Source organism: Copadichromis virginalis, linkage group LG16 (genome assembly GCF_057382275.1).
Source record: "Copadichromis virginalis isolate Kocher_CV1m ecotype Utaka linkage group LG16, C_Virginalis_male_GT1.1, whole genome shotgun sequence".
Lineage (NCBI taxonomy): Eukaryota > Metazoa > Chordata > Actinopteri > Cichliformes > Cichlidae > Copadichromis > Copadichromis virginalis.
In genome coordinates, this window is record NC_140633.1 from 8,495,331 (window position 1) to 8,521,908 (window position 26,578).

Genomic DNA, 26,578 nt, shown 5'->3' on the forward strand with positions numbered 1-26,578 from the left:
CTCACCTCTATAAACTCCATCTTTCTCTCTCCCTCGCTCTCTCTTCATCGTGCACATTTCACTCCTTCCTTTCTCATTCACAAAGCAAAGGTCACCTGCTCCACTTGTCTTCCACTTCTCTTTAGTCGTCTCAGCCTCTCCGGTTTCTCGTTCTCGCCCCCGCTTTATGTCTCCCTCTGCCTATTTCTTAACATTTGAAGAATCTCATTATTCTTCTTCTACTTCTTTTTTTTTTTTAACTTACAAGCATTAAAGCAAATCCTGCCTTCAACTTTAACTGATAATTATTAAGTATGATTGCTTTTTTTTTTAGTTTTTCCATATGCACTCTGGCTGCAGAGTCACAAATAAATAAAAAACAAAACAGCCAAAAGCCTCTTATGGATTTTTGTATAGAACTTAAATAAAAATTATAGAGATTTATGGGCTTTACTGCAGTGAAGGTGTCAAAAAAAAACAACAACCCCAAAACAGATCGTATATCCAATCAACTCCAATTTAAAGACTGTAACTTTAGGCTGTGGTCTGCTCGCTGTTATCTCTGAGTTATTAAGTCTAGATCTGCACACTGCTCGACATTAAGACACTAAGAGTAACAAATATACCCCAACATCGATATCACTGCTACACAATTGCTCCACTTATTTACAAGAGAGGAAAAAAAACACATTATCCTTCAGTTTAGCTCACAACAGTAACCAGCATCACCTGAGTTGTGACGTAACTTAAAATGATGCCGTGGACACACAAGTTAAACAGTTAAAAAAAAGCCCTCAGAATATAGTGTGTGTGTGTGTGTGTATGTGTATGTATGCATGTGTGGGATTTTTGCACTCCAAACTGTCATAACAGACGCTCACCAGAACACACTCATCAGCTCGTTGTCTTTCAAATAAATACACACACACTCACACACGCGCCATTTTCACTGCCCGTGGTAATTAAATACAAGGACATAAAATTAATTAACAGCTTAATCTCACACACACACACACACAGAAAGAGAGAGGAAAAAGGGAGAGAGGGAGCTCTAAAAGGACAGGGCAGGTACAGCCTTTTAATTTGAGGAATAATTTAATAATGCTTAACCAGGCTTATGGCCTTTGTCTCCCTTTGTCTCCCTCAGTCTGTATATGACAGTGTGTGTGTGCGTGCGTGTGTGTGTTCTAGCTATTTCAGTAATTGGCTAAGATGGAGGGATTGAAATCTGTGGCAGAATCATCTGTTCCTCTGTCTGTTGTGCTTTCTGTTAATGAAGCTGCTCTCTCTCTCTCTCTCTCTGTGTCTGCAGGTCATTACTCATGTCGGGCGGCCTGTCCTCCACCATGAGGCATTTGTCCAGGCTGGAAAAATTATGGGGTAGCTGTCCACACGTTACATTCGCACACATGCATGCATAGACACACAGACAAACGCACACTGAGACAGCCGTGTAGCCTTTAAGTGGCGTGGGTTCAGCTGAAAGAACCCACGCGTTTCTTTCAGTGTTTTTGCATCTGAAGTTTAAAAACAAAAAACTCAAACAACCCCTAAACAAGTATTTTCTCTTTTCTGTTATGCACGTGTACTGAAAGATATTTATGCCTGAATCCCCCATTAACGACATTCTTATTTATATTCTATTGTCTTTGCTGCATCTCATTCCAGTATTCTGCTACAGTGACTCGATTTCCCCCACAGGGATCATTAAAGCCCGCTCCTATTTAATTTGAGAATAAAGCACTGAATAAAGCTTACCCATGTTTTTTCTCATGTAAATACCCTTTTTATTAGCCAAACAGTAACTGAGATACTTGAAGCACTGAGTGGTTTTTCTCTCCGAGGGCCATCGTTCTCTTTGATTAACACTACAGTTTGAGAGCCACACCCTGAAAGTGATTGTGCAACACTTGAGTTTAGGAAAGCCATTGACTCCAGAACTTTAAAAAGAGTAAATGTGATAGCTAAAGAGTCACTTATGCAAAGTGCTTTGATAGAAGCTTCACGCAGCTCCCAGTGGAGAACAAAAAATGATGTGAATATAAAGAACATAATGTTTAAGGTTAGATTAAATACTATATGGTTTGGACATCACAAATGTATTCATTTACATTTAAGCTGCTGACTTTTACCCCACTTCTTACACCAATTTACATCAATGTAAATTGGTGTAAATTTACATTGCAAATTAACAGCAATTGAGAAAATTAGCTTTGTCAGTGAAAGAGTTAGCTACTTTTCTCATCATGGCATTAAAATGTTTTCTGAACTCAACAAGTTATTCTTGAAAAATTAGCTTGCAGCTGCTGAGATTGCGGCAACATCATGGGCCCAAACCTATGAGCCCACACAAGGAAATCTCTGAAGTTAACTGAAAGGTAATCACGCAGCAGCTTACTGTACATGCTAACTGTATGCTAACTGCCTAGCATGAAATGACGGATGATCCTGGATAGCTAATCGAAGGAAGGTCCGGCAACTGGTAATTAAGAAAATGAAGATATACAGACCTTAAGGGCAATGAATATTGGACAATAATTAATCATATGGATATAAACATGACCCTAAATCAATGGTAATGTGTTCAATGCTGGCTGTGCAGTAAAGCTTCATCATTAGCATGTTTGCTGTTAGCCTGAAAAAGTATTTCATCAGTCTTTCTGAAAAGCTAACAACAGCGCCATGTTTTTCTGTCCATATTCTACAATTAATTGGTGTTTGCTACAAGACAGGACATCTTGTTAACATCCAGAGTTGCATGTGACTGCAACTTGCAATATAATATTATTTACGTTAATAATACGGACAGTTTTTTCTCTTGTATTTGATGAACTTTTAAATTGAAATGGGCACATGAACAGCGATAACCCCCTGCCGAGGTCTATGTTGTGATTCACCCTGCAGGGTTCATTGAGTCATTAGGGCTTCCCATTAAGCTGCTGTTAAAACCAATGAACCGTTTCATTCAAACGTTTTTTCTGTGAATGTATTGTGAGAAGGCGAGAGAGGGTGGCGGGGGGAAACTGTACAACTCGATTCTTTTTCAGCAAACTAAAAATATCCTCCGCTGACTGCCTGCTGCAACAACTCTCTGAGGTAAAACTGCAGTAACACAACAGAGAGACGATGCATAGTTTGAGAGTTTCTTTGTGTGCGCGTGAAACAGAGAGCAGCATGTGCACGACTCAGAATACCGAAAGGTGTGTGCCCATGTACTCAGGTTTAATGAATTGGCCATTCCCATAATTTGTCAGGGCTGATGTTGATGATACATTTACATTTAGGGACGGAAGCTGTCACTACTACTAACAAAAAATATATACAATCATCAATTTTAAGATCTTGTAATTTTGGTTTTGCATATGCTAAATCTGTGATTCCAACTGTGTACACAGAAACTAAACTTAACACAAGAAGTAAGGAAATATATGTTTGGTCATTTACTTGTCAATAAATCTTATTCTGTTGCAAAGCCCTTAAATGGTGCCACATCTGTAAGGAAAATGCATTTGTGAGTTGAGCAGCAGAGTTGAGTATGTGGGTTGCGCTCACGAAAACTTGACAAAGATCTTACTCTTTTGTTGACGCTTGTTTTGAGCTTTGGTACCCCAGGTATTGACAATCAGGTATGTACGGTCCATTCAGGCTTGAATCATTTGATCTAATAAACAACACCAAACGACAGTGCTTTCTAACTAAGAGTCACACTCTGACAAATGTGTCAGGACCAACCTTTGGCTTCAGCAACTTGCCCAATATCATCTTGGCATGTAGACTGGAGCAGCCATGATTGAACCACCAACCTTCCAATTAGTACCAGCTTCACCTCAAACGCCACAGCCACCTTGGTGTTGCCTGCAGAATTCTGTAGAGCATTAACATGAGCTACTATTGCTTCCTAGTCTAATGGAAGCAATCGCAGTATTAAACCACACCCATTCTTAGTCTAGAACTGCCCTATGCTGTAATGTGTTCTTTCAAAATCTGTTCAACTGTAGAGCTCCTGTGCTACAGGCAGATTTGTTTTGACACGAGCTGTGACAAACTGTTGAGCTGTCTCACTATCACCAGTTTTAGGTAACCCCCGCAATGCCCTGCTCCAAAAAGCGTACTTCCAGTGAGTCAACCACATTAACCTAATGTCCCGTAAGCACCTGAGGGCACACACAGTCAGCATGTCACTGAGCTACCACCACCGTCTATTTGAGTACTTTCTTTTTTCAAGCTTCCTCTACTCTCTGTTTCTTTTTATACAAAATTTTAGGAGAATAGTAGTAAATGACTGAAGTCACTTGAGAACGTTATCTCAGTTCACCGTGCCTTGGGCAATCTAAGAGGAATAAGGTCCTACAGTACAACATATTTGTCTAAATTTATACATTGTTGCTTCTAGGCAATCGTGGCTCAAGAGTTGGGAGTTCGCGTTGTAATCGGAAGGTTGCCGGTTCGAGTCCCGGCTTGGACAGTCTCGGTTGTTGTGTCCTTGGGCAAGACACTTCACTCGTCACCCGTTGCCTATTGGTGGTGGTGTGAGTGCCCGGTGGCGCCAGTGTCCGGCAGCCTCGCCTCTGTCAGTGCGCCCCAGGGTGGCTGTGGCTACAATGTAGCTGCCATCACCAGTGTGTGGATGATTTGTTGTGTAAAGTGCTTTGGGGTCCTTAGGGACTAGTAAAGCGCTATACAAATACAGGCCATTTACCATTTCTAGTCCATGATTACCAAACTTCTCTGGCTAGCTGGTGGCAACTAATTTTGCTGCTCCGCATAACGTTAGCACCTGCCAACAGCAGCTGTTTAGGTTTAGTTGAGTCAGATTTAGGTCAGGTTTTCACCACAAATGAAGTGTCCCAAATTTTAGTTTTCTTTTTTTTTTTCATTATGCTGAGGCAGCTTCCTCTGAAAGACCTCACTGCTGTTTTCTTTTGCAAGCAACGGCCCTAAGAAAATTTATAAATCAGTTGTCATGGTTTCTGTTAAGTGCATTTTATAGGATCTGTTACTTATTCTCCTTGCACTGGATTACTTTTGAGCAAAGAACACATTTTCTTTTAGATCCATAATCACATTTTTGTTTTTACTGGCGTTGAGATTTAATCGGCCAACTCATCTCTCCAGGTCAGATCTTTAAAATTTTATATACGACCCCCGAGGGCCGAATCATCCGGACATATTTGAAGATTAAAGGACATTTGGTCACACCTGCAGCCAGCTGTGCAAGAAGTAATAAAGAAGGTGATAAGATGGTTCCACGGGGAGATCAGATTTCATAAAAATAATGTCAGGCTTTATTATCCAGTCCGACATACCGGGGTCTGCAGTATTCCCCGGTGACTATTTTTACTGATATTAATCCTTAAAACTGCCCCGTCACATGACTACCTTTTATATGACAGGGATTATGACCTTTGATTGTCAGAAAATTTATTGTGCGGGTGTTCAGTCTATCTGCTGATCACATTTGTGAACAGCATGACCGTACTGGCACAAGTAGTGCAGCTCAGGAAAATATTGACAAAAACAGGCGTAACCCTGTCTAAAGCTAATAAGCTCATATCGCACACAAGAACACATGCACACACGCTCACACACTAACCTCCCCTATCAGGCCTTTCTCCTCTCTCTCCAATCCTAATTGACCATGAAAGTACCCCATAAATCGAGTTACTGCATTGTGCCTGTCTACTCATATAAAAGTGCTTTAATGGTTTTGCTAGAAGCTCTGTTGGGAACATTAGGCAGAACTCTCCACATTCATTAGCCCATTAGCCTGTTTCAATATTGACACTGTCTCATTTGTCCCCTCCCCTGTCTGTCAAGGCCGAGACACTCTGGGACCGGGTCGGAAATCTGCCCCCTGGCTCTTCCCTGGTCCAAATCAATTGGTGCTATGCCGCTGTTTGTGAAAGGATTTAACGGTATCGAGTTGGGAGATGTTACACAGATGAATACTGGTGAGAGAAATATTAAAAGAGACATTTTTTGTGTGACATTGCCTGTTTTTTTTAAGCTGAATTGATGATAATTAAAGAAAGAAAAGGATTTATGCCATTTTTAATCACTGATGTCATCTGGTTTCAAATGAATATTACATCTATGAAACTGTGTAAAACAACATACTGGACTAATTTTCACACGAGTGCATTTTGTGCGTGCATAATGTCGGTGATGATGACTGAATAAGCCTATTCAGGAAGAACATTTTTCCTTTTGTTTTTATCAACCAAAAGGAAAAATGACCTGCAGTCAGACTTGATGTGTTCTAGTTCTTTTTTTCTTAAATTCACAGCGCTTTAGAAGAAATTATGAACAATTATGTGGGCAACTGTACTGAATTATGTACAATTATGCTTTAATGTGTGATGTGTGCAGTACAGCCTTAAAATTTGAGCATGGCAACAGGTGGCCCATATCAACCGATGACTCATCTGAGAGCCTTCAATGCAGCTAATTGGCAAATCTTATATAAGCGCCACTGTTTAAGTCACTTTAGCCTGCCCGCAGTCACTGCGCATCTGCAAACATGCACCCTGCTTTGCATCCTGCCTCCACCCCAGCTCCAACTCAATCAGTGTCATAATTATTGTGATTGTGGCCTCCTCTGCTCTGTACCAGAGTCTCGATGCCACTTAACCACCACTGACTTTCCATAAATGCACATAGAAGAACGGGAATGTGTAATTTCCACGCCTCATGGTTTCCATGGACGTGTTAAAACCTGAGAAAAGACATATATGAATTACTGCACAATCTTCCTTTGACTGTAGCGCCACTGACTGAACTTTTATTCAAAGGTCACACTGCATGTAATACAGTGCATACAGTTGGTGCACTGTAAATATAAATCACGTACACGTACACAATGCCTGCATCAAAGTGTATAAAATGTGGCTTAATAAATGGCGTCTAAGAGGTTCAAAATTCCATAAAAGCTTCAGTACAGAATGATATATGAACGCTCTTTATCAGAGACAATCTCTCCTTTGCATATATATGCATATGATTATATATCTTTTCAAAAGAACTCCTCATTATTACAGCATATACTATAGATCCATCAAATAAAAGAAAATCTGAATCACAATCAATGAAAAAATGAGGCTGCGGCCCACAAAGATCGTTTGTGTATCCACCAGCTTTTCTGAACTACGCTGCAACGAACCCAATGAACCCTCCGGAGTGGAGCGGTAATGCTGACGGATGAGCCTGAATTCCTGCCAACTAGCTCGGGACGAGACTGCATGCATGTGACTCTAAAAAAGGAAAAAAAAAACAACCCACACACACTCGCACATTATATCTTCTCCACCCATCTACATCAGGTTTATTAAGGCGTGTGAAAACCACACTGCAATATGTGAATGGCAGCTGGCCCAATCATGATAAGTATGCAAATTATATGTGAAACTTTTATACTTGTGCTTTGTAGATTGCGGTGAGTTTGAGTCCATTATCAGCTGCTGTCAGCAGGTAGCACTGCTTTGAGCCCTGCTTTGGAAAATGCTGATATTACTGCCGCATTTTCTACGGTGTGTGACAATATGACAACCCATCTATAACTGAGTATGTGTGTGTGTGTGTGAAATACACGCCTGTTTAAGGTCAGTCAAGCTGTGCTGAGCGTGCCCTTTACTTTCCCGTCCCACTGAGGAGGGTCCTGGAGGGCGATCTGCATTGCGTGACCGAGTTCACGGACATTTTTTATGCCGTGTTGGTGTCACGAAAAAGGAGCGAAAGCGTCGGGCTGAGCCACCTGAGTCCTGCAGATGCTGTCAAAGGGCAGGGCCAGTGTTACATGTAACAAAGCCTAAGACTGCAAACCTATCCGTGACCATACCACAGTGTTCCCTAAGCTGGGGGATTTGGAGAGGTGAGAGGTTGTAGCACTTGTTTTCCCAAGGACAAGTGACTTTACACAAGCAGCAGGAACAGCTTCAAAAAGAAGGAAATGAGCCACAACTGAGTATCTTCAAGTGCTGTTACCATAGAGTGACGACTTTAATCTGTGTATCTTTAATGAAGACACTGATGAACCATGAAATAACTGCCAGAAAAATTAAAACTGGTGTGTTTATTGAACCTTCTGACACTTTAAAAAGACACAAAATTAAGTGAAAGTGATTGCAAAGACAGGCAGCTAATATTATAAAAAAGACCCCTCACCTATATTTGGATAAGCAATCAAAAGCACTCACAGAAAGATTCATCCACTCCAAGACAGTAAGTTTCAGTTCCTGATTATTATTTTTCTCCTGCTAATTCTTCAGTTTATTAACATGAACTTGCAGACGTGGCCCTGCGCTCGCACAAACCAGCGACGCGACTGTATCCCCACCCTGGAGTGAGCGAGCTATAAACTAATGCATAAATAAAACAGAAAATTATAAATCCATTCTTTTCCAGCTGCAGCTCCAACTTTCTTTTTAAAAACGCCACACTGGCAGAGAGCTCATTAGCTCACCCTGCAGTTATTTGGTGAGCTGTCGCTCATCACCCATTTCTCACTCAGTTAAATGAGGTTATTGTTGCTGATGCTCATTTAGTTCAAATGGCTGCTACTCTGAACAACAAGCCTGATTTTATCACCCACACATCACTCTCAGACACCACAAGCTGTTAAATGATGTTCTTCATGATGATGGTGTTTATATATGATGTCAGCATTGTGGTGCTGTGGGTGTGTGTGGGCGCGCACGTGTATTTGCGTGTCCTTACATACACATATATACTAAGGCACACATGCTGACTTTTACCCCTGATGTATTCCTGGTATATTGCTGACAGCCTGCAGTCTGAGGAATACATTCCTTTAATGATTGCTGGGTGTATACTGTATGTGTATGTGTGTATCAGCAGGGCCAACAACAGCCTCCTAACTGCTGACAGAACAGCATGCGTGAAGGTCAGAGCACAGAAATCCGACTGAAAAAGATGGAGGAAACTGAACTGAATGAACTAACAGCAAGAACTCTGTAATTAACATTTTGCTTCTGGAGCCCTTTAAACAATTATATTTTCAAGTAATGGAAGTGAGACTGTGTGTCTGTTTGTCAGCCTTTATATTACATCACATGACATAAATTAGGAATTATTCATAAAAGCACTTCTAAACATCACAAAGTTATCTATTTCCAGGACCCTGTGCTTGCCAACAGACATGTAATTCTAGCAAACCTTGTTAGTCCAGCCAGTGTGCCAACGCAATGAGAGGCTGCATTTGATCATCTTTCTTGGGGGGTCTTTTGTTGACCTGATTTCAGCCTAAATACACAGAGATGTTGGAAGTCTTCTAATGCATAAACACTGTTCTGTTTATACAAGAGTTTGCATACACTCACGAGTTCACACAGTTGATGACACAAGGTACCACAGTTGTGTATCTGGAGCATTGATTTGGGCACTCATGGCCCCTTGTGTAAAAGTGGAAACTATAATTTTGGTGTCATCCCGAGTTTGGAGAGATCGTGCAAACTGTGTCACAGTTTGCAGATGGTAATAATTCTAAAAATAAAGCTGAATCAATCAAATGCATAAAAGTCATCGATGCCCTCCGCATGACTGCTGACAGCAAAGACTTTACACGCTTCTTGTCATTTCTGTACTGTTGGTTATAAAAGTGCTATAAAAAGACATCAGTGCCGTTTGAAACTCTATGAACACCGTCACAACGACAAGCAGCCTGGAAGAAGAAAGAAACATCCCAAACTCTTAATAACCCGAAACACAGACAGAGACGAGCAAGGGGAAGAGTAAATAAAGTACAGAAGTGCGGGATGAAAAGGAGGTATCTCGTTGCAAACGTGCATGTGTGTGTGTGTGTGTGTGTGTGTGTGTGTGTGTGTGTGTGTGTACGTAATCTATTCAGGATATGGAGATTACCATTAAATCGTCCGGCAGGGATTACACTCCCTTTCACTGAGCTGATTTGCAGGCCACACTTATAAATGGGGGTTAACAACTTGTTATAAGACCCTCGATCGTGTGTGTGTGTGTGTGTGTGTGTGTGTGTGTGTGTGTGTGTGTGTCCGTGTCCCATGTGTCAAGCTAATCTTCATTGCTCAGAGCGATGTGAAGGCCAAAGAATAGCAGCCGGCAGGGTGAACATCAGTGAAACAAAGACGTGACGAGAGATGGGAGGAGAGGGAGCAGAACAAAAGAAAACACACACACAGAAAATTAGTTGGATGCACTCAGCCAGGTCACATCAACAGCTCTGCAATGTCTGAATTAGAACATATAACTTTGTTACTTTATGCCTGCACTACTGAACATGTCTGCATCTTATAAAAGAACAGTTTTAAACTCACTCCTCACAGAAAGTCTTTGATCCTAACAGGACTGCTTATTCCTCAGACACACACACACACACACACACACACACACACACACACACACACACACACACACACACAAATAAACCATCTTACAAACAGATCAGCAGTATTCATATCAATTTCATGTAGCTGGACACCAAGAGCCAATCATCTCAAAGGACTGACTGACTATTGTTTGCCCTTTTATAACCTTTATAATTAATCTTCTGGGAAAAGGGAGGAGGGTTCTGTTTAGAAGTACTGCTACAAGTAGAGAAGACAGACCCGCTCCCCTGTTTACTTAGACACACATTTCCTTGCACTTATAAAAGCAAGGCTGGGTAAAACTTGTGCTTGTTCCGCAGTTGCTGACGTGTGCGTTAGTGCCGTGCTCTCACCTCAGTGGGAGCTGCAGTCCAACAGTAGTTTGCATTGTAAACAAATCTACAGGAATCACAGCTGAAAGTCAGCTGCCGGGAAGCATCTATTTGCAGGAAAGCTGGATAAGAGAAAATTGTTCTGTGTGGCCACAAATCGACTGGCCGAGCTGGACACCAAGAGCCAATCATCTCAAAGGACTGACTGACTATTGTTTGCACTTTTATAACCTTTATAATTAATCTTCTGGGAAAAGGGAGGAGGGTTCTGTTTAGAAGTACTGCTACAAGTAGAGAAGACAGACCCGCTCCCCTGTTTACTTAGACACACATTTCCTTGCACTTATAAAAGCAAGGCTAACAGGGGGAGTGCGCAGAGGAATTGCTGATGTCTATCAGCGCCAGCGAGTCAACAACACCACTGACCTGCCGATGATGCTGTTTGAACTGTTTACAGATGAAAGAGGAGGAGAGCGAGAAGCTTTAAGTCAACACTCGAACCGACTGGAAAATCCGAGCGCGCGTATTTGTGACGCAGCGCTCCATCTCGACATAAGTCGCTACCCTGATTTCAGCACACTCTGATCGAAAAACCAGAGCCAAACTCTGAGAATCGAAGTTATGGAAGCCTAAGCACGCTTCCAAACGCTCCTCTAGTTTGCAAAAATGTTAAGTCTTTCATCCAAAACTGTCTTTCTGTCCTTTTCATAAAGCAAAGCACATCTGGGTTCACATCTGTGCTCTGACTCAGACATCACCTGGCAAACACATGCTGCCGCTTCACGCTCGATAACAGAGGAAAACAGAGTTCCCACTTAGCTTTCACATGCTGAACTGTTGATGGAAAAAGCAAACTTTAATAGTGGCACTGCTGCCAACAACTTCAAAAAGAGCATAAAGTCAATCAAATATGATGATACAGACAAGGCTCGCTGCAACGTGAAAAAACAAAATGAAAGGATTATATAAACATGTATGGTCCATTCAAAGTGAACACATCCTTCAGGATGTAAAATAATTGAGAAACTAGTTCCACCATCTAGATTGTTCCAATTAGATTTGCATCACTCACAACATGAAAATATCAAAATCCCCAAATTATCAGATTCATCTCAGCTTGAAATGAGTTTATAGAAATGTAAACGGTGAACAGCTGATCAAAATCAATAAACACACACAACACTGGACACACAACACTGCAGTTTTGGGCTTTCTCACGTCTTTATTCACGCACAGAAGCTCAAGCAAAACTGAAAAAAGCTCAAGTTTTTCTTTCAGGCACATAGATGTTATATTCACAATAAGCATCATAAGCGACGTGTGATCGTGACTTCCTTTGTTTAACAGCAAACAACAGAAATAGGTGATGCATCATATTATTGGACGAGGAATCATGCAGTATCTTCCTTGTGTTTTGAAGTTTTGTGAGAAGTGTCCTAAGCAACCGTATCTGATTTGAGCAGAGTAAAATAAAAATGTGATAAAGTTGTGACCTCAGCGTCCAAAATCGCTGCGATAAGACTAGAAAATTCTCTTTGTTCTTTTTTTTCTTAGCCTTCAAAGTGGTAAACACACACACACCCTCACGCACACACACACACACACACACACACCTAACACTGATCATAAATAAATGCATAACGAATGAAGTCATCATTTATACACACACACTTTCAGACGCCTTTATTTCACACACACAAAGAGTCACGCATGCTCACACTACACTATGACCTCATCCCCCACATCATCCCTCCTCCATCCCATCAAACCACACACACACCCTCATACACACACACACACACCCTCATACACAGAAAGGGTCAATCCATTAAGACGCAACAGCAGCTGATCCCTTCCTTTATTTTCCGCTTGTTTCATTTCATTGTCTGCGCTAAATGTAAATATATCAAAGAGAGTGCTTTAGGATATCAGGATTAGTAGCTGAGTTGGTCTGAACCTGAATATGTAATCACCAACATGATGTCAAACAATTTCATAAAGCGTGATGTTGTTTTTGCTTTATTACAGCACAAACTGTGAGCGGGGGGGGGGGGGGGGGGGTAACAGACTGGATAGATTAAAGGCACCACGAGCTTCAAAAACAATACATCTTATCACACTGAATCATTTATAAAACTGTTACGACTTCAAGAAGCTCCAAACAGATTTTTATCAGAATCTCATCCCAGAGCGCATAAATTAACCAAAATCACCAAAGTGCTGCAACAGCGGAGCAACCACCACCTACCACGCCGAGACATCCAGCGTGTTTCCATTCTGCTTTTACTGCACTGACAGGCGGAGGAAACTTTTCATTTTCCTGTTTTTACTTTCGTTTTTTAAATGCACCAGTTGTAGCGAATGACTGTTTTCAGCTCTTTTCGGGTTGTTTTCAGTATCAGCCTTCTGCTCGTTGGCTGTAACTTGAATATTTCTGCTTTGGGATGGTTTTCGAATAAAACAAAGCACAGATGTTAAGTGTCATAAACACCAACTCCATATTAAGCGTTTTAATGATGGGTGTGGAGGGCACAGGTGGTGAGTTCCTTTGAGATCGTGACTCACATTATTTTCCCAAACGATTCAGGGAGCCCTGGTGCCCACAGGGGTTTGTTAGGGTTCTTCGCTCAGCTTTTAGTTTCCCCCGTTACTCCTCTGTGTTCAGGTACTGTGAACGAGAAGCCTTCTTTTCTGCACTGATACTGAAAAGATATTTTAAACCTCATCCTGGGAGAATGAAGAGCCTTCTTAATGCTGCAGTACTTGCATCCCTGCTACAGATGTGTCCATGTAAATACATCCTTTCTTATTGCCAAAGTATATTAAATACATTTTATATGTAACTGGGAGTGCTGGAGCTCTGATAGATTGTTTTTTTTTTTTTGTTCATTCAGCACCTGTTAAGATTTTTTTTAATTTTGCATTTACATATGGGTGTTTGCCTTTTAACACAGATGAGATTAAGGCATTAAAAATATGCATTAATACTGTTTTGCTGAGCCTTTAATGGTAATAAAAACACCTGAACGTAGTTTATCCATACTGCACTGATTTCATGTTTCTCCCTTTTACATGGCAGCTACTTTAACAATAAACGTTATTGCTACAGGTTTAATAGTAGAGGAAAGTTTTTCACTAGAAAGCCATCAGGGAGGATACATGTATGAGATTGGGAGTGTGTGTGTGCATTTATGACTCCAGGGAAGCTGCTACTGTCATCACACTTTTTCTTTTCTTCACTGGGGTCTCTGTTTTTTACCTCCAGAGGTTTTTGTATTTTGAGGTAGTCACTGATCTCATTGGCCTTGCTGGAAAAGCCAGACGGGTGTACGCATGACTCATACATGCCTGTGTGTGTATGTGTGTGTGTGTGGTTTACAGACCAGGCCGATAAAATCCTCTCTATATTACAAAGTCTTGGGGGTAAAAGAGAAACACTCCGTTTCTCCACTTTCCTGTGTCCTGCAGTTCATCCCTGAATAATTCAGATGTCTTCCCTCTTTCCCCCACTTCCACTCACACACATCATGTCTTCAGTTGGCATCAAAGTTAATTTTCCTTTGATCTGGATGGAAACAGAGGTCATGTATGAATCGGAAATCCATCTTGGGTCATAATTTTGGCTCCAAGCTGTTTTCTCTCTAACTCCTTGTAGTACTGCCACACTGGTCTGCACTGGTGAGACTCAGTTTTTTAAAATAAGATTGATTGATTAATGAATATATTCACTGATTAACTGATCTATACAAAAAAGCAAAGAAAAAGTATGCTTTTATTTTTTAACTTTCAGTGTTTGATGATTAATCAGACCAACAGCCCCAAACTGAAAAGCTTATATTAACATAAAACAGTGAAAATAAGCTCATTTTCCAAAACCTTACCACTGGTACTCTCCCAGTATGTACGCACATCATCAAAACATCTGTAAACTTATTTGACACATTTTAAAAATGAAGAAATGAAGAGACTTTCCTCTAATTCCACACCTTTTCTCAGACATAAACTGCCTGTCTCTCCTCTGTCCTTGGCCCCCTACATGCACATGTATACCGTATATGGATTGGGTACACATGTACTCACACACACTGCAGCACTTGTCTATTCCCCCAGGTATTCCTGGCAACATTGTGGATTAAAATAGCAGGCGACCCACATATCCCCTTATAGCAAGCATTGCAGTGTTTCACCAGACAACAGACAACAAAGTATTTGTCCACTTAAAGCAGCACAGCTGGTCCGATTCAACGCCTGCTATTTTTAACAAACACTGAAAATGGTGTTGTTTGAACACTATTATGAATAGATTTACTTTTGATATTTGCTGAATTGACATTGGTTGGTATGTGGAGATTTAGGCCTTAAAGACACAGACGTGGAGACTGGTCTGTAACACCTTGGTAACTTCAGTGTGGAGTGTGCTAGCAGTTACTAGCATGAAACTGGTTGGAGGTTTAGAGTGGTGCATGAAAAAGCAACCCTCCTTTTGATTGCTTTGGTTGCTAGCAAGCTGCTAATTTGAGTTATATGTGCAAATATTAAATTTTTCGCTTTTCTAGCATTATTTATACGTTAGCACAAATTAGCAGATCAGACAATGCATCCATTCAGTCTATGGATGTGCCTTGTTACTCAAGCATGCTTGCATTTGTTGATAATACACAAAGTTCACAAACAAATGGGCTGACATCACCGAGTCTTTGCCCATCATTTATATGCAATCTATGATAGTCTATGATTAAGCTTTGCTAAATGAACCAGTCAGTTATATTTTAGTCCCAAACTGAAACATTATCATTCAAAACATGATTACATGGTAACAATAAAACGTAGATCAACTTAATGACTCACACATTTTACATGGATTAGTCTGGATTTTTGTTCATGTTCAGTAGTTTTTGAGAAGATGCAAATGTGAAATAAAAAAAGCCAAAACGGCTGTTTTAAAATTAAATCGAAATCATGTACTCACAGTTTTCTTTATTTTGTTTTATTTAGCTGTAATTTAAAGTCAAAGCAGGTAGAGGGAGAACGAGACCGGGTTTAGATTTACTTCAGCACAACAAGACTGCTGGCAACATGAGAAACCCCATCTTCAGTTTGTGAAACGATGGTCTGTGTCTCTTCTTCACTGTACTCAAAGTTAAAGGAAATCTCAATGCTACAACACACAGCTCTACGCAGTCGACATGTTTCCAGCTTTGTGGAAACAGTTCAGTCAGCTTTGCGTGGCTCTGGTGCATCTATTGTTTCTGAGTTGTCTCACCTCCCACCACACCCCCAACCCTAACCCAAGACAAAGAGTACAGTCGTGAAGAAAAACAAGACAAATTCCCAAGGTCATCCCCCTCACTGCATCTGACCCATTTACTGTCCCGCTCTGCGCACTCACTCACACACCAATCATGCATGCATAAAGGCGCACTGAGACCCCAGCACGATCCGTCCCCACTTCAACTCTGTCTCAGCCTCAACACAGACATCTCAGTCATACCTACACACACACACACACACACACACACACACACACACACACACACACACACACACACACACACACACACACACACACACAGAGTTGTGCTGGTATGCTTTATTATGGCCTGAAATCCTTAATAAAAACCTCATACATACATATTGTAACAGTGGGTTTAAGTGGGGTTCGCTAATTATTCAATATTTAGTTTAAAAAAAATCACAGTTCTATTCAGATTATGTTCAAATATATGTTGTTAATCTGGACTAAAGGTTGCCCTGCTATAAATGTGCTATTCATTAGAGCTGGGCGATAGAACGATAACGATATGTATCGCGATATAACTTTTACTCGATAGAGAAATTAAGCTATCGCGATAGACCTCGCCGCTCTTGTCCTCTTAAAATAAAATTAAAAATTAAAAAAAAAAAAAAGGTCAGCCAATCCAAACTAAGTAGTGCAGAGCCGAACCAATCACAGCCGCAGCGTCACGTCGCGTGACTTGTTACGTACAGCACAAGTGCCAAGCCGCACGTGTGTTTGTTTGGGAAGCAGCCAGCGGGTAATGGAGGAAATGAGTGTGCCGACTAGAAAAATCAACCGAGCGTGACCGAAGAGAAAACAGATGATGGTTCCAATGCCGAAGAGACTGTCGAACAGAAGAGCCATAGAAGTTCCGTAGTGTGAAGGTATTTCGGCTATTTCAAGTCTGACAAAAAACAGAGTAGCGTGCACTGTAAATTGTGCCGAAAGCAAGTCTGGAAATACAATAAACTGGTGCATGCGTCACACTGTGCGCCACGTTATTGTTTCGGTGAAATGGATTTCTACAATACTGTTAATTCTACTCTCTGCAGTGTTTAAATGCTTACATATACACACAGTTACTGTCCCTCCACACACACGACTCGGTTCTGCTTCTATGCCGCAGCTTTGTTTACTTTTTCCCACAGAGGCTTCTAGACTTCTGATTGGCCAACATTTCTGCACGGTTAGGAATCTAGCGCCACCTGCTGCTTTGGCATGTTTATAGCAGCGTTTTCCTTCATTTCTGCCTTTATGTGTGGACGGGATTATTTTTTAAAACGAAAACGGAAAATCTCCATTTTCAAAAATACCCGTGTACGTGTGGACGTAGCCTCAGTCTCTGACTGGAAGCGCTAATTCGTCATTCGGCTTTTGTCACACTAAAGTAACTGTTAAAACTGTTTGAAAAGCTCAGCTATACAACAAGGAGAGATTGAGAATTTCCTTTTAGTTCTCAGTTTATTTGATATTGACAAAAGTTAGTCAGTTTTGTCTGTTCTTCTGTAAAACAAACTAAGATTTATTTTTAGAATTAATATTTTGTTTCTAAGTGGAATTGACAATTTAGTCTGTTTCGTTTGTTCTATTTTGAAACTTAAACGCTTTAGCGTCTGCCTTTTGTGTAGTTTGCAATATTTGCCTTTATTTATCTGAAAAAGTCTCATGTTCCTTAAGTACATCTACCCTGTTGAACTTATTATGGGAAATAAATATTTAAATAAAAACAAGCTGCTGATTATTTCACATTTTACTTGTGAGCAACGGCACATTTAAATCTTACAAATATAGTTATTTGGCTTATATCGTGATAGATATCGTTATTGCCTGAAATGAAAAAAACATATCGTGATATGAAAAAATCTCATATCGCCCAGCTCTACTATTCATATATACTATTTTAGTGATTTTTGCCAGCCACCCTCATATGGAGCAAACAAATGTTGGATGGTTGTTTATCACAATCACTCAAGAGATATGTGATGAACTCTAATGTGTTCTGGTGAAACCCAAACAAGAAGATGTCGGGAATAATCTGTCTTTAACGAAGGTGGTTGTTGCAAAGGACTTTCCTTCAAATGTCAACAGCTGGATGAACCTGCACATGTACATTATTCTCAAACTTTTAGTTTTTTGCTAGTCTGTCTCAGAGCTTGACTGATGACACATATGACACATACAGTAACTGAGGATGGTGCCCTTTGACCTTGAACATAAGTGGTCAGCTGGGTACCTTAAAGACACGTGACTGACAAATGTGTAAATGGCCATGGATCGCAGCCGTCCACTTGTGAAAAGAAGCAAACAAGTGTTGATATGGTCCATAAGTAGACACTGATGTGTAGTCAGACCAATGCACCGGTGTAGGTGGGATTTGGGGTGTGCAGAGAAGTGAAGTAAAATCAATAGGAATAACAGCAATTCGTGGTCTCTGTGTAAAATAAAAAGACTGCACACTCTTCTTTCTTCTTCTTCTGCTGTTATTGCTCCTCCATTGTTCCAGCTGTTTCATGCCTCAGTGTCAGATAAAACAATTCAACTTGCTGGAGTACACATACTCAAAGCTGGAGCCAAATGGCCATCTTTGATGATCTTTTGAGTAACTGAGAGTGCGTAAAAACGTCTTGTCAATGCCAGAGTTCTTCGAGCTGCTTGGAAGGCAACAGCGACTCAAATAGCAACTTGTTACAAGCAACACTTAACATGTCAAACTTTGAAGAAGATGGACTATAGCATCAAAAGACCACACCAGGTGCCACTCCTGTTAGCTAAGAACAAGAAACTGAGGTTACGATTCTTAAAAACTTAAAAACAAAAACTGGACAAAACCTGACGAGACTTGAAATAATGGATCCATCCTGTCGTGTATCAATGGTTCAGACAAGTGTTGCTGGTCTCATCTAGAGCAGGGCGATGTGACCAAAAATATTTATCATGATATACATTTGAAAATTTGCGATAACGATATAACTGACGATATAGTTGACACTAGACAAAATACTTTACAACTCCACAACTTTATTAGTGAAATAAAAAAAAACCCATCAATGTATTTTCACTTAAACAAGCAGCTGTTTTTTATGTGCATTAAAGTTATATAAAAATTAACAGTGCAAATGCAAATTCCTTGCTGACAGTTTAACCAAAAGGCATTTCCAGTGGAAACTGGCCGACATATCCTCAGCATAACCATGTATAATATCCACAAAACTTAAAAAGAGGTTATACACACACAATACGGTAATATTATGTTGAAGCACAGTACGTATCACTCCGCGAGGCTCCTGCCTACGATAGCCGTAATGCTCCGACAATCCATCAAGCGGTGCGGTTTCATAGCTTAGCAAAGTCGTACTAAAACATTTGACAGATTGCTGAGCGCCGTGTACATAAACTCGTTTCGAGGTCAGTAAACACAACCAGAATTCATACATAAGGCACACGGGATTATAAGGGGCTCTGTCGACTTTCAGAAAAATCAAAGGATTGATTTTAAGTGTGCCGTATTTTCCAAACAACACGGTAATAACGACGGCCCGCTAGCACGCTCTACCAAAAATGTGCTTTGTTGTGTATTTGACAGACGAAAGCTAAACCAGTTCCACACCACTGAAGTTGCAGCATTTTTACAAACCAGTTCTGGTTCATCTGTTTCATTCAACGATCCGCTTTTGCCCTTCTTATTCTCTATCGTCGTCATGCTTTTTCCGCCATGTGCGTATAAAAACAAAGGCACTGCGCATGCGCGTTTTACCCATATTCTATCGCGATATTTCATTTTCTTATCGTTGCCCAACATTTGGAACATTTTGGGCCCAAAGTGAGAATTCTTTTCTTGCATAACTTCATGAATTGTTAGGTTTTTTTTAACTAACAGACTGAGTTACAATTTAATAAAAAATCTACTGTCACATTTAAAAGCCATAGTTTGGTCTTCACTCTATTATATGAAATCTTTGTGAAATCAATGGCGATGCATGCATGTGTAAGTCCTTCCTGGATGGTGTACTGCCAGCTGTTGGCCTTGGCAAGCTAGCACACACATACACTCATTTCCTCAGCCACTGTCAACATCCTCTGCACACTACGAATGATGTCATTGCCCAAACACAAACGCACACTCACTGCATGTGAGCACCCAGGTGGCTGATGGTTAAGTACAAACTAAAGGCTAGAAACTAAAAAGAAATGAAAAGCTTGCAAAGCTTAACAAATCTGGAAAATAGTGCCATCCAGTTAAAAGTAAAATTTTACATTTTGTGCATTTATTGGCTAAAATAAAAGGGAGACTCCCAGAAAATCACATTATAAAAGAGCTGCAGCAGCACTTCTGGAACATCATGACATTTCAGTGCTGCTGCTTTCAGTGCACGAAAGATGTTTCTGGCCAAACACGGCATGTTTTTGTTAGCTGCCCTTTTTGGGATTTCTACCAATGTTCCACTTTTGTAGTAATAAATGAGAAAAAAAACCCAGAAGAACAAAGGGGGAAGAGGAAGCCGGCCCTACAGTGTCATTGTTTATTTGGAAAAATAGGTTTCTGTCTGCCTTTATATGACAACTTGATCAACTTTTCCACCTCGGTCCAGCGAGGCAAGTGAGGCATTTCCTCGAATTCCTAGCATCGCACTTCCATTTTAAATGTGCAAATTCAAAATGTGCATAAACAAAGAGGCGTCTGGAAGACAACGGGGGGAGCAGTAAAGGAGGGAGGTGGGCAGAGAGAGAGAAAGAGAGATGGCTGAGTAGAGAATAAGAGGCCTGGATGGATGCCAGGTCACAAGTCTTTATCCCTGAGCCAATTGGTCTGCAAACACTAGCTCAGCAGGATGTGGAGACACAAACACATACACAATACAACACACCTGTGTGTGTGTGTGTGTGTGTCTGTGTGTGTGTGCGTATGACAGTGCGTCTCACCCGAGCTCAGCCTGTGATCACCACGAGGACTTCTCTTAAGAAAAGCGGATAAAATCAGACACGCCTGGGTTTTTTTATTTTCCAATAACGTCCCGAATACAAGTGCATTTATCTACAAACTCCATTCTAAAAGCTAAAAAAACCAGACCTGCTTACTGTAATTATTGCGATACACTGTATCCTGTAATCCATTTAAACATCTGACAGAAAGAGCTGCTTTGCAATTAAACTGACATATTTTTCTAATGTAAAAATCTGCTTATTGAAAGATAACAGCGCTGTCAGTTACTGAGGATGGAGTCATAAACTTTTCAGGTGTCAAATCAAGCTATAATTAAAAGAAGGCAATGGGAACCAGACACAACATCATCAGTTATTTCGATGGGGTCTATTTAAATAAACAGCTTCTGGGTTTTTTTTTTTGTTTCTTTTTAGTTCTGATGTCCTACAGAACACAATTATATAGAATTTAAATGGTTATAAATCACAGGCTGTTCCCAGGCTTAGCACCTTCAGTGCTGCAGAGCGTTTTGTAGCATCTTAGCACCCATTCTCCCACTGCTTCCAGTGCTCTCTCCACCAGAGCCACACGAAACCGATAGCTCTTCAGATCTGAAGGCAGGTAGTGCGGCAGACAAGAACCGATCCTAAAATACCACAAAAAAGCAAGTGGGAAATCGATATATATGCAACACATGACATATAATAGGATGATTCACTACACAATAGCACATTCCCACTGTGTGCTTGAAGCATGAAGATATGAATGGGTAAATCTCCTTGTAAACTGTAGTAATCGCGCTCCATGGTGAATACTGCTGGAGAGTTGCCCTCCATAGAAAACCACTCATCTTGAAAGATCAGGGCTATGGCTTTCACAGTATAAGCTCTCTCCATCACGAGTGCAGTTCATTTGTTCTGCTTTCCTGCCGCGGCAGTCTGACTGCTCACTTTCTTATCTAATCTCTGCCACCGTAGACTGAATGCCTTATTCACTTACTGAATTATGGGTTCCCGGGCAAGTGCCTATGTGTGTGTGTGTGTGTGTGTGTGTGCGTTTGACTCGAGTGATTTCAAATTATGAGGAAAAGACAATAACTGTGTGTGTTTGGAGCACGATAAAAAAGAAAGTGAATGAATGCAGTGATTAGAGCGGCTCATATTGAAGGCAGAATTGGCACCAGCTTCCACACTGTAAGAAGTGGAGCAGCGTGCTTGTGTCTCAATGCCTCTGTTTACTGTTACAGCCTTAAATGCTTCTCTGATTTGTGCCGGTCACTGGATTGTAATATCTGCAACTACTTCCTAATTGTGAATATGTCAGAATTTCATAGTGGGGTTCATTTTAATCATTGAAAAGTGTCACTTTTTCACCCAATCAGCACTTCACCCAAACGCACAGCATCATCTATGCCGAGCTACGCACTGTAGGTTTTTTGGAGGACTGCAAGCAACTCTTCTGCATAGGCAAATACCTACGCAAACAGACACAGCCGCTGTACCATAAAGTTCCCGGGTAGTCCAACCCAGCATGCAGAGGGCTAATAGTAGGTCAGCCTAGACTATCGCCAGGATGAAAAACGAAGACAAACAGGGCTTCTGCCAATCAGTCTAAGCATGGCAAGTTTCAGTTAGGAATGGAAACACTCGCATTAACACGATGAAGTCTGGTGCTTCTAAAAGTTGTAGCTGCAGATGTGAAATATTTCTGACAGCTACAATATCAGCAAAGGTGTCAAAAAAAGAAGTGTAAGAGATGTATGAAAATTGACAGAAGCACTAACACAATTCAGCTGGAGCGATCGCGTTTTATATATCGTGGAAGACACAGCTGCTTTTGGTTTAATTTCCAGTAACACAATCTTCCATCACAGAAGAATTCTGGTCGGGTCTACTGGAACTGGAAGAGTGTACACCTGGACCTACTGGTGACACAAGGCTCACTGGTGCACGTGAGGAGTGAAGGCTGTACCGACCGATTCAATAGATGAGCTACTGTAGCTCAAGCTGTCGAAAAAGGTGATGCTGGTTCTGACAGAAAGGCATCAGAATACACAGTGGATCACAGTTTGTTGCTTATGGGGTTGAATAGTCACAGACCAGTCATGATGCCCAAGCTGGCCACTGAAAACACCAACATTGGGCACTTGAGCATCAACACTGGACCACGGAGCAATGAAAGAAGGCGGCGTGATCTGATGAATCATGTTTTCTTTTGCATCATATGGAAAGCCGAGAGCAAGTGTGTTTCTTTCCTGGGACCAGGACACAGTATAGAAAGAAGGCAAGCAGGCAGAGGCAGTGTGATACTTTGGGCAATATTCTGCTGGGAACCCTTGGGTCCTGCCATCCATGTGGGTGTTACTTTGATATGTACCACCTACCTAAGCATTTCTGCAGACCATGTACCTAGGGCTGTTCGATATAACAATATATATCGGATGACGATATAAAAACGTCTATCATTTCATTTTATGCTATCATTTGTTTCGTGGTGTCGCAAAATAAACTGTTTACGGCAATTGGCAGCAAAAAGGGGGACTAACACAATGTTAGGCACGTGATCATAATGTCTGATCTGTTTCCCTCTAGACTAAAGGATGGATGCTGTATGAACAGCAAAACACTGTCCGGTTAAGATGTGTTAATAAGTAAGCATAGCCTAAAAAGAGAAAAAGAACTGAAAGGGATGAACTGTAAGGATAAAAGAACATTAACTAATATTATGCATTAAAAGCTGAAACCAAGACATCACAATTTTTATTCTTCATCTCTGGCACTCTTCCAGTGTGTCTCCCTCCTCTAACTCCCCCAGCCGGTTATTAGAGATGACTGTCTCTTCCTGAACCTGTGCTAGAGGCTTCTTCCTGTTAAACGGGAGTTCTTCCTTCCCACTGTCACCAAGTGCTTACTCATAGGGGCTCATCAATGTATCTGTATTATTCTAAAGTCTTTATCTTACAATATAAAGCATCTTGCGGTGACTGTTCTTGTCATTTGTCGCTTTATAAATAAAACTGAATTGAATAGAACTTATCAATTCAGTTTTAAGTGGCTTTGTTTAAAAAGTTGATTTTCCGACATTTGAATCAGGCATTACACAAGCCACGGCTACATTTCTCTGTTCTGCTGTCTCTTTCTTTTTCTCTTCATTCCTTTGTTTTTTTTCCTCACCCATCTTCTTTTTGCGACCATGAGGAAGCAGCTGTGTTCCACATACAATTACATAACTGTGTGTGTGTGTGTGTGTGTGAGTGTGTCTGCATTAACACATGCCAGGAAATGACACGGGCAAAAAGAAGATGAGAGCAGAAAGGCGATGGACAAACATCTTCTCTTCTCTCTGACTAACTTTCATCTGCCTTTATTCACTTTATCTGTCTTCTGGTGTCTCTCTCATCCTTTCCTCTCACTCCGTGTCTCGCTGCCCCTCCGTCCCCTCCATTCTTTCCTCCACCGCCACATACAGAGTTACTGGGCTGTGAAATGTGAAAAACTGCAGCATGCATGGCAATTCATTATCTTGTCAAACTTCCCCGGGCCTGCCCCAAGCCACGGGCAGACACAGAGAGACAAAAATGGGAGTGAGAAAGAGACATAGACAGAAAAAGGGGTTCATGTAATGGTCCATGCAGTAGGTTAACAGGTTACCAAGAAGATGAGGAGAAAGACAAGTTTTTGAGCCGAGTCGGTCAATTATTACTGGCGTGAGTTTTGATGTTCACGAGTAGTGCTAATACATTTTATGATTTGAATCTCTGCTTCTGAATTTTATTATTTCATATTAAGGCAAGCAATATGAAAGATTAGATTTCTGAGGATTCATTCTGAAAAGGCACCGACTGATTGGCCAGAGCTGTTTCATGGTTAAATCTACACACACATAGGCACAACACTGGCAGACAGCATTCCTGAAAAGGATACAGGGTTGTAGGCTGGCCTAATGGAGACACTGTATCTCAGTGACACTGAGCTTGCTGGGCCAGCATAGTGCTGTAATGGTACCACAGCAAATAAATCAATCAGCCTGAAAGGAATTATGGCCACACAGAGCATGTAAACTAAGGGATGAGATGAGAAAGAGACCGTGCGAGTCGGCCAGTTAAAAGCACCGTTGGGCGTTGGAATAGGCTCAACACCTGCAAAGATTGTCGACATAGCGTATTAGACTGTAAACGCAGATTTACAGCAACCACATGAAACCTAAACGTCTGCTCCAGGGTTCAGTTTCGTCGTCCCTCTTTTCTCACTGTGTCCATTTTCCCCCTCATTCATCAGATTTTGGAGTAGCCTTGCTTTGAAATAAATGGATTACATCTAATTGGGGAGCCTGCATTTGCTATTTGATCCTTGAGCCACTCGGCACACACTCACAAATCCCCAAAGCCCATCACATCATCCCAAACCTGCAAAGATGCAGCAATTACACACAGACCATGGGCTCAATACTGTCAGAGGCACTAAGGCGGATAGGCAGGAGAGAGAGAGCGAGAGTGTGTTTTCCACATGTTTAGCCATGATGCAAAGAGCCTGATAAAAGAGGCCTGTATGAGGAAACAAAGACCAGGAACAGGGACAGTCAGGAAAGATAAATGACATCCACAAATCTGCTTCCTTGTGTGTGTTGTTTGCCTGAGTGTGTGTCTGTGCGTGTGTGTTGTTCCGTCCATCTGACAGCAAACGGCCAATTACTGTCGAAAGTGGCGGGATGAGTCCTGCCAGACCACAGCTTTCCATTAGTGCATGCCAGCCAAGCGTGTGTGTGTGTGAGTGTGTGTGTGTGTGTGTGTGTGATGGAGTGAATAAGGGGATAGAAGAAGACAGAAGGAACAAGAGTAGGAAAAAAAAAACGTGGGTGTGCCTGGTTTATGTGTGTGTATGTTTGTCTTTCTCCCCTCTGCGTCGCCACTTGTGCAGATAAATTCGACAAAAACACATTTACATTTTTTTTCCTCCCTCTTTCAAAGCTTTGGCCTTCCATCCATAATCACCCAGCACTTTCCACAATGAAAACTGAGTTTTCAATCAAAAACGCTCCCTCTGATGTAAATGAACTCTCACATTCAGCTGTTTAAGATAAGATAAGAGATAAGATAGAACTTTATTAATCCCTCGGGTGGGTTCCTCTGGGAAATTCGACTTCCAAAAAGCACAGCAACGACCGAAGTTACAGTTACAGAATTGTTATATATATATATATATATATATATATATATATATATATATATATATACACACACACACACACACACACACACATATATAAATACAGAGACAAATATAAATAAAATATACAAAGGGGATAAATAGAATAAATAGGAATAAAAAATAAAAATACAAGTGAATTGCACATTTCAAGTATTGAGTCTATTGCACTGTTGACTATTTACAAAAAGTATTGCACAAGGTGTTGTACAGTGAGGTGAAGAGGCACTACAGCTTAGTTGTTCCCCCCTCCTTTGTCCTCCTGTTTCCCCTCCCTCTCCCCTCCAGAGAGGAGTTAAACAGTTTGATGGCGTGTGGGACAAAGGAGTTTTTAAGTCTGTTAGTTCTTGTCTTGGGGAGTTTGTACGGCTAAACAGTCGCAGGGTAAGTAAATAAATTCTTAATATTTTGGATGCTGTTTGAATGTCTTACCTGGAGGCATAAAATAGTATTTGCAATTGTTTCTGTGTGTTCTGTGTAGAGAGAGGTCAGGGAGGTTGCTAGCATAG

The 26,578-nt window shown here is 41.0% G+C and overlaps 1 protein-coding gene across 2 annotated transcripts in view; it reads right to left on the bottom strand.

Moving 5' to 3' along the window:
• klf7b (Kruppel like factor 7b) overlaps window positions 1-26,578 on the bottom strand; it is a 72,572-nt gene that overhangs the window by 43,033 nt on the left and 2,961 nt on the right. The window contains exon 1 of one of the 2 annotated variants that reach the window (XM_085435127.1): window positions 3,712-3,896. The exons of the other annotated variant lie outside the window; for it this stretch is intronic. Coding sequence (XP_085291253.1) covers window positions 3,712-3,741 — 30 coding nt within the window. The 5' untranslated portion in view covers window positions 3,742-3,896. Of the gene's footprint in view, window positions 1-3,711; window positions 3,897-26,578 lie in introns of those variants that run through there. 2 annotated transcript variants of the gene reach the window in all.